Raw genomic sequence first — 12,751 nt, 5'->3', positions numbered from 1 at the left:
ATTTGGTAGCCAGGGTCGGACCAGGGGGTGCAGGGACCACTGGGGCTTCTGCTTCAGGGGCCACTGCACCCCCCAACAGCCCCCGACCCCTGCAGTCCGACCCCTCCCCCCAGCAGCTAAAAATCTACCCGTGTTTGACTGTTTGTAGTCAGTTATCTGTATAGATGGTGTTGGGTCTCTTGTATCTGTATACTGATCAGTAAGGACCCAGCCTACTATGTAACTGTTTAGTACCATGTGTTCCCTTGTTATAACAGAACCAACCCAGTATAATCTTTAGATAACTATCTCCTGCGTCCAGTTTTCCTTTCTGCATGACTGAGATCTGACATTTCCTTTTTGGCCGCAAATAAGGACACGTTGTGCTGCTCACCCAAGGGTAATGTTTTGTTCAGGGGACAAGGTGCAAGAAGGTGGGACCAGTCAGTAAGGACAACAAAGCTTTGGGCCAAGCAAAAGAGACAGACATACAACCCCCAGAAGGGTGCAAATGGATAGAGACTGCTGAGATCTGGTGAAATAAACTTTTAATGAAGAAGAATAATGAACAAAACTGGATGCAAAAGGCATGTCCAGTAGAAGAGGGACCTTGAGTAGATCTTTGGAAAGATGTCCTTGATAGGACCAGCTTGGCCAGGTCTTTGACCAGACTATCGTGTAAGGTAATGTCTTGTTTATATTATATTTAGGAGCTTAAGAGATACAGCAGTGACATTATTCATGTGATATTTTATTGTCCTTCATTGATTGTCTTTCCGTTGCATGTCAACGGTGTTGGACACTTGGTGGCATCCTCTTTGTCTATAGTAAGACCTTATATTAGAAGATCCTAAGGAAAAGGAGGAGTTCCTCATGTTGTGGTGACCCCCAACCATAAAATGATTCCTAAGACCATCGGAAATATGTGTTTTCCGATGGTCTTAGGTGACCCCTGTGAAAGGGGTCGCAACCCACAGGTTGAGAACCACCAAACTAAAGGCTATTATCAGACATTCCTTCCTTAGATGCTTCACAAAGTCCAGTTAGAAGGTTCATAAGAGTGGGATTTGGTGGAAAAACAATTATTTGCAGCCCTAAATGTTCTTGGAACTATGCCCAAATGGCTAATACAGGGATGTTTACATATATCTGTAGCCTTGTTAGAAGCTAAGGTGGCCACGGGCCAAAGGTTGACTCTCAAATGAGAGAGACTTGAGCTTAAAAAGAAGACTGTTCTAGAGATCCCATGGCTTTTCCGTGTCCATAACAGTCATTCGGAATGAAATAGTTAAGGGATTTTATTTCTTATTAATATACTATAATTAACTGTTCAAAGGTCTCCAGCACGTAGTCAAGATAGCAGAGGTCAACCCTAATGACTCGATATTAATAGGCTAAGAGGCAAAGTTTTCCCTTGGCATTGGCCACATATTAAAATGTATTTTCAGAATAATCCTAGGAGATCTACGGGGTAACAAGGCAAACTGAAGCCTACGGAACACTAGGCATTGGCATACGGCAAGGGAACCAATGGCCAATGATAGGCACTAGGAACAAGGCATGGTGGGACTGTACCATAGAGCAATAGAATATGAGGGTCTATAAGAACATTATAAGAACAAAGCATGGCTCATATTTGGACGGAGGAGCCACAGATTGTAAGTTCTTGGGGATGTCTCTCCAAGATGACTTTGATATCTGAGTTGCTGTTTATTCTTTTGCAGCCAATAACCCCTGAGAGATAACATTATCAGTAGCTATTGAGTGACGGCCTTATCTTCTCCACGCGAGGAATGCCCAGGCTTTATATAAGGAGCAGTTATCTGCATCCGAGCTCCTTCTCCTCTGCCTGGCACCTCTCTGGGATGGCATGGTGGCGCTCTCGGCGGGACCTACGGAGCTGTCTGAGGCTCAGGAACCCCCTGGCACGGGAATGTCTCGCTGAGTTCCTCGGGGTGTTTGTGCTGCTTGTAAGTACAGTGATCCTATAGGGGGAATGAGAGCAACACAGAGAGTCGTGATATAGAGGGGGCAGGCTGGGGTGTAAAGGGCAACTTAATAAAAGCAGAGGGAGCTACTAGGAAAGGCGAGTTAGGGGGGGATTTGGGGTGAGTGCTTATTTGTGCCCTGGGAACCCCTGGAACTATAGCGGGGTGACTGTTACCCCAATGTTTCTATATATCTGTAACCTTGTTATGGGCTAAGGGGGCCCAGCCTGAAGGCCAGTTAGGGGGGGATTTGGGGTGAGTGCTTATTTGTGCCCTGGGTACCCCTGGAACTATAGCGGGGTGACTGTTACCCCAATGTTTCTATATATCTGTAACCTTGTTATGGGCTAAGGGGGCCCAGCCTGAAGGCCAGTTAGGGGGGGATTTGGGGTGAGTGCTTATTTGTGCCCTGGGTACCCCTGGAACTATAGCAGGGTGACTGTTACCCCAATGTTTCTATATATCTGTAACCTTGTTATGGGCTAAGGGGGCCCAGCCTGAAGGCCAGTTAGGGGGGGATTTGGGGTGAGTGCTTATTTGTGCCCTGAGTACCCCTGGAACTATAGCGGGGTGACTGTTACCCCAATGTTTCTATATATCTGTAACCTTGTTATGGGCTAAGGGGGCCCAGCCTGAAGGCCAGTTAGGGGGGGATTTGGGGTGAGTGCTTATTTGTGCCCTGAGTACCCCTGGAACTATAGCAGGGTGACTGTTACCCCAATGTTTCTATATATCTGTAACCTTGTTATGGGCTAAGGGGGCCCAGCCTGAAGGCCAATTAGGGGGGGATTTGGGGTGAGTGCTTATTTGTTCCCTGGGTACCCCTGGAACTATAGCGGGGTGACCGTTACCCCAATGTTTCTATATATCTGTAACCTTGTTATGGGCTAAGGGGGCCCAGCCTGAAGGCCAGTTAGGGGGGGATTTGGGGTGAGTGCTTATTTGTGCCCTGGGTACCCCTGGAACTATAGCGGGGTGACTGTTACCCCAATGTTTCTATATATCTGTAACCTTGTTATGGGCTAAGGGGGCCCAGCCTGAAGGCCAGTTAGGGGGGGATTTGGGGTGAGTGCTTATTTGTGCCCTGGGTACCCCTGGAACTATAGCGGGGTGACTGTTACCCCAATGTTTCTATATATCTGTAACCTTGTTATGGGCTAAGGGGGCCCAGCCTGAAGGCCAGTTAGGGGGGGATTTGGGGTGAGTGCTTATTTGTGCCCTGGGTACCCCTGGAACTATAGCGGGGTGACTGTTACCCCAATGTTTCTATATATCTGTAACCTTGTTATGGGCTAAGGGGGCCCAGCCTGAAGGCCAGTTAGGGGGGGATTTGGGGTGAGTGCTTATTTGTGCCCTGGGTACCCCTGGAACTATAGCGGGGTGACTGTTACCCCAATGTTTCTATATATCTGTAACCTTGTTATGGGCTAAGGGGGCCCAGCCTGAAGGCCAGTTAGGGGGGGATTTGGGGTGAGTGATTATTTGTGCCCTGGGTACCCCTGGAACTATAGCGGGGTGACTGTTACCCCAACGTTTCTATATATCTGTAACCTTGTTATGGGCTAAGGGGGCCCAGCCTGAAGGCCAGTTAGGGGGGGATTTGGGGTGAGTGCTTATTTGTGCCCTGGGTACCCCTGGAACTATAGCGGGGTGACTGTTACCCCAATGTTTCTATATATCTGTAACCTTGTTATGGGCTAAGGGGGCCCAGCCTGAAGGCCAGTTAGGGGGGGATTTGGGGTGAGTGCTTATTTGTGCCCTGAGTACCCCTGGAACTATAGCAGGGTGACTGTTACCCAATGTTTCTATATATCTGTAACCTTGTTATGGGCTAAGGGGGCCCAGCCTGAAGGCCAGTTAGGGGGGGATTTGGGGTGAGTGCTTATTTGTGCCCTGAGTACCCCTGGAACTATAGCGGGGTGACTGTTACCCCAATGTTTCTATATATCTGTAACCTTGTTTTGGGCTAAGGGGGCCCAGCCTGAAGGCCAGTTAGGGGGGGATTTGGGGTGAGTGCTTATTTGTGCCCTGGGTACCCCTGGAACTATAGCGGGGTGACTGTTACCCCAATGTTTCTATATATCTGTAACCCTGTTATGGGCTAAGGGGGCCCAGCCTGAAGGCCAGTTAGGGGGGATTTGGGGTGAGTGCTTATTTGTGCCCTGGGTACCCCTGGAACTATAGCAGGGTGACTGTTACCCCAATGTTTCTATATATCTGTAACCTTGTTATGGGCTAAGGGGGCCCAGCCTGAAGGCCAATTAGGGGGGGATTTGGGGTGAGTGCTTATTTGTTCCCTGGGTACCCCTGGAACTATAGCGGGGTGACCGTTACCCCAATGTTTCTATATATCTGTAACCTTGTTATGGGCTAAGGGGGCCCAGCCTGAAGGCCAGTTAGGGGGGGATTTGGGGTGAGTGCTTATTTGTGCCCTGGGTACCCCTGGAACTATAGCGGGGTGACTGTTACCCCAATGTTTCTATATATCTGTAACCTTGTTATGGGCTAAGGGGGCCCAGCCTGAAGGCCAGTTAGGGGGGATTTGGGGTGAGTGCTTATTTGTGCCCTGGGTACCCCTGGAACTATAGCGGGGTGACTGTTACCCCAATGTTTCTATATATCTGTAACCTTGTTATGGGCTAAGGGGGCCCAGCCTGAAGGCCAGTTAGGGGGGGATTTGGGGTGAGTGCTTATTTGTGCCCTGGGTACCCCTGGAACTATAGCGGGGTGACTGTTACCCCAATGTTTCTATATATCTGTAACCTTGTTATGGGCTAAGGGGGCCCAGCCTGAAGGCCAATTAGGGGGGGATTTGGGGTGCTTGTGCCCTGGGTACATATAGTTCCACCCCATATTTTGCCCCCCTCCCCTACACAATAAGACAAATCAGTGCTGGGCTAAACAGATTCAGTTCTGCTTCTCCCCCTCAGAATCCCAGTTTTGTTCTTTCAAATCCTGTTTTCGCAATATTATGGTTTTTATGTACAATTAACAGTTGAACATTCATCATCATCATCATCATCACAGCACAAACGTGGGAATGAAAGTGCAGGGCCGGAGTAGGCGGGGGGCCCCCACATATCAACACGAGACCCCACAGCTGTCCCTGAGTGACAAGGTTATAGGGCAGAACAATGGAGGGGGGCAATTTCCCCACCGCAGGCGCTAAAAATATCTGTTATTTGTAACACAAAGGGCCTCACTGACCCCTCTCCCTCACCTAAATGCCCTCCTTGTACTGAACTAATGTATCTAATGTTTTTCCTTACTGCCCCCCCTTATATATTTATATATAGTGACCCCCCCCCTTAACTGCCCCCCCCCCCAGTGTAACCAATCCCAACTGGGCCAGCCTTTCCCCATAACTGAGCCCATTCCCTTTATCAGCTTAGTCGCTCTTCCCTGTACTTTCTCTATTTCATTACTGCCCCCCTTATATATTTATATATAGTGACCCCCCCCCCTTAACTGCCCCCCCCCCCCCCCAGTGTAACCAATCCCAACTGGGCCAGCCTTTCCCCATAACTGAGCCCATTCCCTTTATCAGCTTAGTCGCTCTTCCCTGTACTTTCTCTATTTCATTACTGCCCCCCCTTATATATTTATATATAGTGACCCCCCCCCCTTAACTGCCCCCCCCCCCCCAGTGTAACCAATCCCAACTGGGCCAGCCTTTCCCCATAACTGAGCCCATTCCCTTTATCAGCTTAGTCGCTCTTCCCTGTACTTTCTCTATTTCATTACTGCCCCCCCTTATATATTTATATATAGTGACCCCCCCTTAACTGCCCCCCCCCCAGTGTAACCAATCCCAACTGGGCCAGCCTTTCCCCATAACTGAGCCCATTCCCTTTATCAGCTTAGTCGCTCTTCCCTGTACTTTCTCTATTTCATTACTGCCCCCCCTTATATATTTATATATAGTGACCCCCCCTTAACTGCCCCTTCCCCAGTGTAACCAATCCCAACTGGGCCAGCCTTTCACCAGTTTCACCACTTATAATTGGCCCACCCCTCATTTTATTCAGCTGGAGATGCTCTACAAGGCACCGCCGGTCACTTCATTCAACCAATAGGAAACCAGAGAGTTCACTGAGTAGATCATGAGTAAGTAGATCTAGTTGGGTTGGGTTTGGATACATGAGTTAGTTGAAGGTTTATTGTGGGCAAACTGGAAGGCTACTGGGTGGTTGAGAGCATTGAGCTTGGAAACCCAACTGGAACCTTCTACCCTCTCCCGATCTTCTCTTTTCCCAGTTAATCACAGTCGCAGCCACTGCTCAAGGGGTCACCAGCAATGAGACCAGGGGCAACTTCTTCTGTATGTACCTGGCAGGGGCAATTGCTGTCGTTCTGGCCATATACATATCTGGGGGAGTGTCAGGTATGGAGCCGAAGCCACCTCACTTGGCCATAGAAAGATTTTGGTGGAGTTCCGTAGACTAATGTTTATGCTTGTTTCTAATAGGAGGACACCTGAACCCCGCCTACTCCCTCAGCATGTGTATCCTGGGGCGCTTCCCGTGGTGGAAACTTCCTCTCTACGCTCTCATCCAGCTGGTGGGCTCATTCGCTGGGGCGGCAGCTGCCTTTGCTTTGTATTATGGTGAACTCATGGTCTTCCATAACTCAGTAGATCTATACCCTCCAACGCAGCTTCATGTCAAATTGCTCTTCTTTTTGTTATCTGGATATTAGCAGTTTTACATTGCCAGTATCACAAATGTTCTCCCTTTCTACAGATCTCCCTTCATGAATACAGTGGTGTTGGGTGCAGGAAGCTCTGTATTCATGGTTGGGTGCATTTATTGGAGAGTAATGCAGAAACGTGACCCCTATAGTTCCCTTTCTCACCGAACCAATCATATTATAATAATATATTATCAAGGTCAAAGCAAGTTATCATGTATTTTGGGGAGACTAACCCTAACTTTGTATTTTCCCTTAGATGCCATCCGAGACTACACTAAAGGAAACCTGACCGTCTTTGGACCTAGAGAGACTGCGTCAATTTTTAGCTCTTACCCGGCCCCATACCTGAGCATTGGCAACGGCTTCCTAGACCAGGTGGGTTGGGGTGTCAGCTCTTTGGGACGTTCACCCATCTGTCTCTGACAGGGTCGGACTGGGCCATTGGGGTGCTTAGGTGGGGCCCCACCAGCCTAGACCCGATTGTGCCGGGTTGGGGCCCTGCTAGCCTAGACCTGATTGTGCCGGGATGGGGCCCTGCCAGCCTAGACCCAATTGTGCCGGGATGGGGCCCTGCCAGCCTAGACCCAATTGTGCCGGGATGGGGCCCCGCCAGCCTGGACCCAATTGTGCCGGGATGGGCCCTGCCAGCCTAGACCCAATTGTACCGGGATGGGGCCCCTCCAGCCTAGACCCGATTGTGCCGGGATGGGCCCTGCCAGCCTAGACCCAATTGTATCGGAATGGGGCCCCGCCAGCCTAGACCCGATTGTGCCGGGATGGGGCTCTGCTAGCCTTGACCTGATTGTGCCGGGATGGGGCCCCGCCAGCCTAGACCCGATTGTGCCGGGATGGGGCTCTGCTAGCCTTGACCTGATTGTGCCGGGATGGGGCCCCTCCAGCCTAGACCCGATTGTGCCAGGATGGGGCCCTGCCAGCCTAGACCCGATTGTGCTGGGATGGGGCCCCTCCAGCCTAGACCCTTTTGTGCCGGGATGGGGCCCTGCCAGCCTAGACCTAAAGTACATGCGCTCGGGGGAGGGAGTTTGGTGGGCAGCGGGGGCCCATGGGGGGAGTTTTGTGGGCAGCAGGGCCCATGGGGGGAGGTTTGGGGGGCCACAGTGGGGGCCCATGGGGGGAGGTTTGGGGGCCACAGTGGGGGCCCATGGGGGGAGGTTTGGGGGCCACAGTGGGGGCCCATGGGGGGAGGTTTGGGGGCCACAGTGGGGGCCCATGGGGGGAGGTTTGGGGGCCACAGTGGGGGCCCATGGGGGGAGGTTTGGGGGCCACAGTGGGGGCCCATGGGGGGAGGTTTGGGGGCCAAAGCGAGAGTCCCTTGGGGTGGGTCCCTTCACCCCCAAGTCCGACTCTGGTCTCTGATTTTCCGATATCTTTAAGCCGAATCTTTCTGTTCTGCGGTTGCGACTCCTGAAACAATGGAGCAGAAGTTCCTCTCCGGGTCCAGGAATCGGCCTGTAGGGAGTCGCAGGGGCAGACATAGCAAAGCGTTTATACAGCAGATATAAAGCCAGTGGAAATGGCCGCCAGTGCACATTTTATCTCTGCGATGCAAATGAAGTTCCCCTTTAAGACACAAACTGCAATGGGTTTTTGTAAAAAGCATCAGCCGGGGGGGTAAAAATAGCGAAATAGAGGAATTTGCTGGTTTAGCGCCGTGAGACTCAGCGCCGCGACACCGGAAAGGGGAAATAAACCCTCCCTGTCAGTTTTAACAAGTGCCCATCCCCCCCCCCCGGCCTCTTTCCCAGTACAACCCATGCCAAAAATAGCTTAGTTCCCCTGTACCCCAAAAGCCAAATACATAGCTGCTCTGCTGCTCCATATTGGGGTTCACAGACAGGGTCGGACTTGGCCAGCAGGACACTGGAAAAAACCCGGGGGGCCCCAGCAGTTTTGGCCCCCCGGCACTTCTGACCCAAGCCCCAGGGTCAGACTGGGGGGTGAAGGGCCCACCGGGGCTCCTGCAGGTGCCCACAGCCCTAGCCCCTCCTAACCCCCCTCGCAGGGCCCCCCACCTGATGTCAGGGGAGGAGCGGTCGAGCAGGGGAAGCACCAGCAAGGGTCGGGTCTGGGCTGCTGGGGCCCACTAGAGCCGGGGCCCACCAGGACTTTTTCCGGTGTCCCGGCAGCCCAGTCCGACCCTGCCCAAGCCTGCTCCCCTGCCTGGAGCCAATCTCCCTCTCCCCCCACCACAGGGGGTAAAAAGGGATGGGGCATGTATGGGTGTGGGGGCAGAGGAACTGCACACGGAACATACACACTACATATATGCAGTTGGGGAGCTCACCCCCCTTTATTTAGACCACCTCAGATCAATGTTTTGGGGGAACACACCCTACAGCAAGACCAAACCCTGCCCCCCACTTCCCAGAGTTCCTCAATGTCCAATAAGTCCAATGGAAGGTATGGTCCAAAAAGAGGCTTGGGAGGTCAACAATGTCCATATTGGGGGTGGGGGCAGGCATCTGAAGGAGGGCCCTGAGGTCACAGCCCCTGGAGGAGGGCCCTGAGGTCACAGCCCCTGGAGAAGGTCCATGAGGTCACAGCCCCAGGTGGCCCCTACACTCATGTTCGTAGAAGCCAACTTTGATTTAGTTGACCATTAGCCATTATTCAGGTGGAGCAGTGAGGTTCCGAGGCCAAGTAGTGTTGCCTTGAGCATCTCTACAAGGTCTGTTTGTTGGCCAGTAATGGCCATAGGCTAGATTAACCCTAAAGCTGAACTTAGCTATGGGGTTGTCCAACCCTACAGACACTCTAATGCCCTCACTGGCTGTTGGACTGTTCTAGACTTGTGACTTTTCTCTGTCATTCGATTTGGCTTCAGGTTGGTTCGACCCACCGCTAAGCTGGTTCCAAACCAGGACTGAGCCAATCATATGTGACTCTGTCTGCCCTCGACACAGGTGATGGGAACGGCCATGCTAATGGTTGGCATCTTGGCTATCGTGGACTCCAAGAACAAACCGGTTCCACGGGGCCTGGAACCTATCGTGGTGGGAATGCTTGTCTTCTGCATTGGGCTGTCGATGGGCGCAAACTGCGGATACCCCATCAATCCTACACGGGACTTGGGGCCCCGACTTTTCACTGCTGTGGCAGGTTGGGGGTTAGATGTCTTCAGGTAAGTGGCCCAGTCTGCAATGGGAAGTGCCAATGGGTTAGTTGGCAATTTGTTAGCAGTACTGGAACTGATACGTTCTCTGTCAATTGGTAGAGCTGGTAACAACTGGTGGTGGGTTCCGGTGGTGGCACCCTGTGTTGGCGCTGTTCTGGGATCGATTTTGTACCAGATTCTTGTGGAAATACATCATCCATTGGCTGAGAGCGAAGAGGAGCCCCCCAAGGAGAAGGAAGCCCTACAGGAAGACACAAAGGAGGTGCAAGTGTTCTCCATCAACCTGGATCATTCACTCTCCCACCGCCTGTGAATGGGACTCAGTCCAACTATGGATATACTGACTGTATGAAACTGAGGCAGATTTAATTACCCCTTGGTACCCCCTAATTTATTTCCTTCCTTTGCACCCCAGGAATCTGCTCACTAGAACTAAACTCTTTCCTAAATTGCACGGAATGTCCTGAAGCACAAACCATTGGAGACCCCAGTAAGCAATAAAGTGTTTATTGCCACATGTCTCTACCACTGTCTCTCTCTGCCCCCTGGGGATCTACTCTATAGAACTGAACCCAGAGCTCTAGGTGAGACCTTACCCAGGGATCTATAAAGTGGTACCGCTGTCTCTCTCTGCCCCCTGGGGATCTGCTCTGTAGAACCCAGAGCTCTAGGTGAGACCTTACCCAGGGATCTATAAAGCGGTACCGCTGTCTCTCTCTGCCCCCTGGGGATCTGCTCTGTAGAACCCAGAGCTCTAGGTGAGACCTTACCCAGGGATCTATAAAGCGGTACCGCTGTCTCTCTCTGCCCCCTGGGGATCTGCTCTGTAGAACCCAGAGCTCTAGGTGAGACCTTACCCAGGGATCTATAAAGTGGTACCGCTGTCTCTCTCTGCCCCCTGGGGATCTGCTCTGTAGAACCCAGAGCTCTAGGTGAGACCTTACCCGGGGATCTATAAAGCGGTACCGCTGTCTCTCTCTGCCCCCTGGGGATCTGCTCTGTAGAACCCAGAGCTCTAGGTGAGACCTTACCCGGGGATCTATAAAGCGGTACCGCTGTCTCTCTCTGCCCCCTGGGGATCTGCTCTGTAGAACCCAGAGCTCTAGGTGAGACCTTACCCAGGGATCTATAAAGCGGTACCGCTGTCTCTCTCTGCCCCCTGGGGATCTGCTCTGTAGAACCCAGAGCTCTAGGTGAGACCTTACCCAGGGATCTATAAAGTGGTACCGCTGTCTCTCTCTGCCCCCTGGGGATCTGCTCTGTAGAACCCAGAGCTCTAGGTGAGACCTTACCCAGGGATCTATAAAGCGGTACCGCTGTCTCTCTCTGCCCCCTGGGGATCTGCTCTGTAGAACCCAGAGCTCTAGGTGAGACCTTACCCGGGGATCTATAAAGCGGTACCGCTGTCTCTCTCTGCCCCCCTGGGGATCTGCTCTGTAGAACCCAGAGCTCTAGGTGAGACCTTACCCGGGGATCTATAAAGCGGTACCGCTGTCTCTCTCTGCCCCCTGGGGATCTGCTCTGTAGAACCCAGAGCTCTAGGTGAGACCTTACCCAGGGATCTATAAAGTGGTACCGCTGTCTCTCTCTGCCCCCTGGGGATCTGCTCTGTAGAACCCAGAGCTCTAGGTGAGACCTTACCCAGGGATCTATAAAGTGGTACCGCTGTCTCTCTGCCCCCTGGGGATCTGCTCTGTAGAACCCAGAGCTCTAGGTGAGACCTTACCCAGGGATCTATAAAGCGGTACCGCTGTCTCTCTCTGCCCCCTGGGGATCTGCTCTGTAGAACCCAGAGCTCTAGGTGAGACCTTACCCAGGGATCTATAAAGTGGTACCGCTGTCTCTCTCTGCCCCCTGGGGATCTGCTCTGTAGAACCCAGAGCTCTAGGTGAGACCTTACCCAGGGATCTATAAAGCGGTACCGCTGTCTCTCTCTGCCCCCTGGGGATCTGCTCTGTAGAACCCAGAGCTCTAGGTGAGACCTTACCCAGGGATCTAAAAAGCGGTACCGCTGTCTCTCTCTGCCCCCTGGGGATCTGCTCTGTAGAACCCAGAGCTCTAGGTGAGACCTTACCCGGGGATCTATAAAGCGGTACCGCTGTCTCTCTCTGCCCCCTGGGGATCTGCTCTGTAGAACCCAGAGCTCTAGGTGAGACCTTACCCGGGGATCTATAAAGCGGTACCGCTGTCTCTCTCTGCCCCCTGGGGATCTGCTCTGTAGAACCCAGAGCTCTAGGTGAGATCTTACCCGGGGATCTATAAAGCGGTACCGCTGTCTCTCTCTGCCCCCTGGGGATCTGCTCTGTAGAACCCAGAGCTCTAGGTGAGACCTTACCCGGGGATCTATAAAGCGGTACCGCTGTCTCTCTCTGCCCCCTGGGGATCTGCTCTGTAGAACCCAGAGCTCTAGGTGAGACCTTACCCAGGGATCTATAAAGTGGTACCGCTGTCTCTCTCTGCCCCCTGGGGATCTGCTCTGTAGAACCCAGAGCTCTAGGTGAGACCTTACCCAGGGATCTATAAAGTGGTACCGCTGTCTCTCTGCCCCCTGGGGATCTGCTCTGTAGAACCCAGAGCTCTAGGTGAGACCTTACCCAGGGATCTATAAAGTGGTACCGCTGTCTCTCTCTGCCCCCTGGGGATCTGCTCTGTAGAACCCAGAGCTCTAGGTGAGACCTTACCCAGGGATCTATAAAGTGGTACCGCTGTCTCTCTCTGCCCCCTGGGGATCTGCTCTGTAGAACCCAGAGCTCTAGGTGAGACCTTACCCAGGGATCTATAAAGCGGTACCGCTGTCTCTCTCTGCCCCCTGGGGATCTGCTCTGTAGAACCCAGAGCTCTAGGTGAGACCTTACCCGGGGATCTATAAAGTGGTACCGCTGTCTCTCTCTGTCCCCTGGGGATCTGCTCTGTAGAACCCAGAGCTCTAGGTGAGACCTTACCCGGGGATCTATAA

At 52.5% G+C, this 12,751-nt stretch overlaps 1 protein-coding gene across 2 annotated transcripts; it reads left to right on the top strand.

Moving 5' to 3' along the window:
- Positions 1-425: 425 nt before the first annotated feature.
- Positions 426-10,312, top strand: aqp10 (aquaporin 10). Of its 2 annotated transcripts, none has more exons than XM_018090358.2 (7): positions 426-657; positions 1,704-1,949; positions 6,225-6,351; positions 6,436-6,573; positions 6,916-7,034; positions 9,584-9,801; positions 9,895-10,312. In XM_018090358.2, exons 2-7 carry the CDS (start codon positions 1,773-1,775, stop codon positions 10,106-10,108), a joined length of 993 nt encoding a protein of 330 aa, XP_017945847.1. In that variant the 5' UTR covers positions 426-657; positions 1,704-1,772; the 3' UTR covers positions 10,109-10,312. The 2 variants fall into 2 exon arrangements, with proteins under 2 accessions (XP_017945847.1, XP_002943404.2); XM_002943358.4 differs by having other exon boundaries at positions 426-662.
- Positions 10,313-12,751: the final 2,439 nt, after the last annotated feature.

The sequence above is a fragment of the Xenopus tropicalis genome, chromosome 8, assembly GCF_000004195.4.
Source record: "Xenopus tropicalis strain Nigerian chromosome 8, UCB_Xtro_10.0, whole genome shotgun sequence".
NCBI lineage: Eukaryota > Metazoa > Chordata > Amphibia > Anura > Pipidae > Xenopus > Xenopus tropicalis.
The sequence above is the reverse complement of the archived record's forward strand: the minus strand, read 5'-3'. Positions and strand labels throughout refer to the sequence as shown.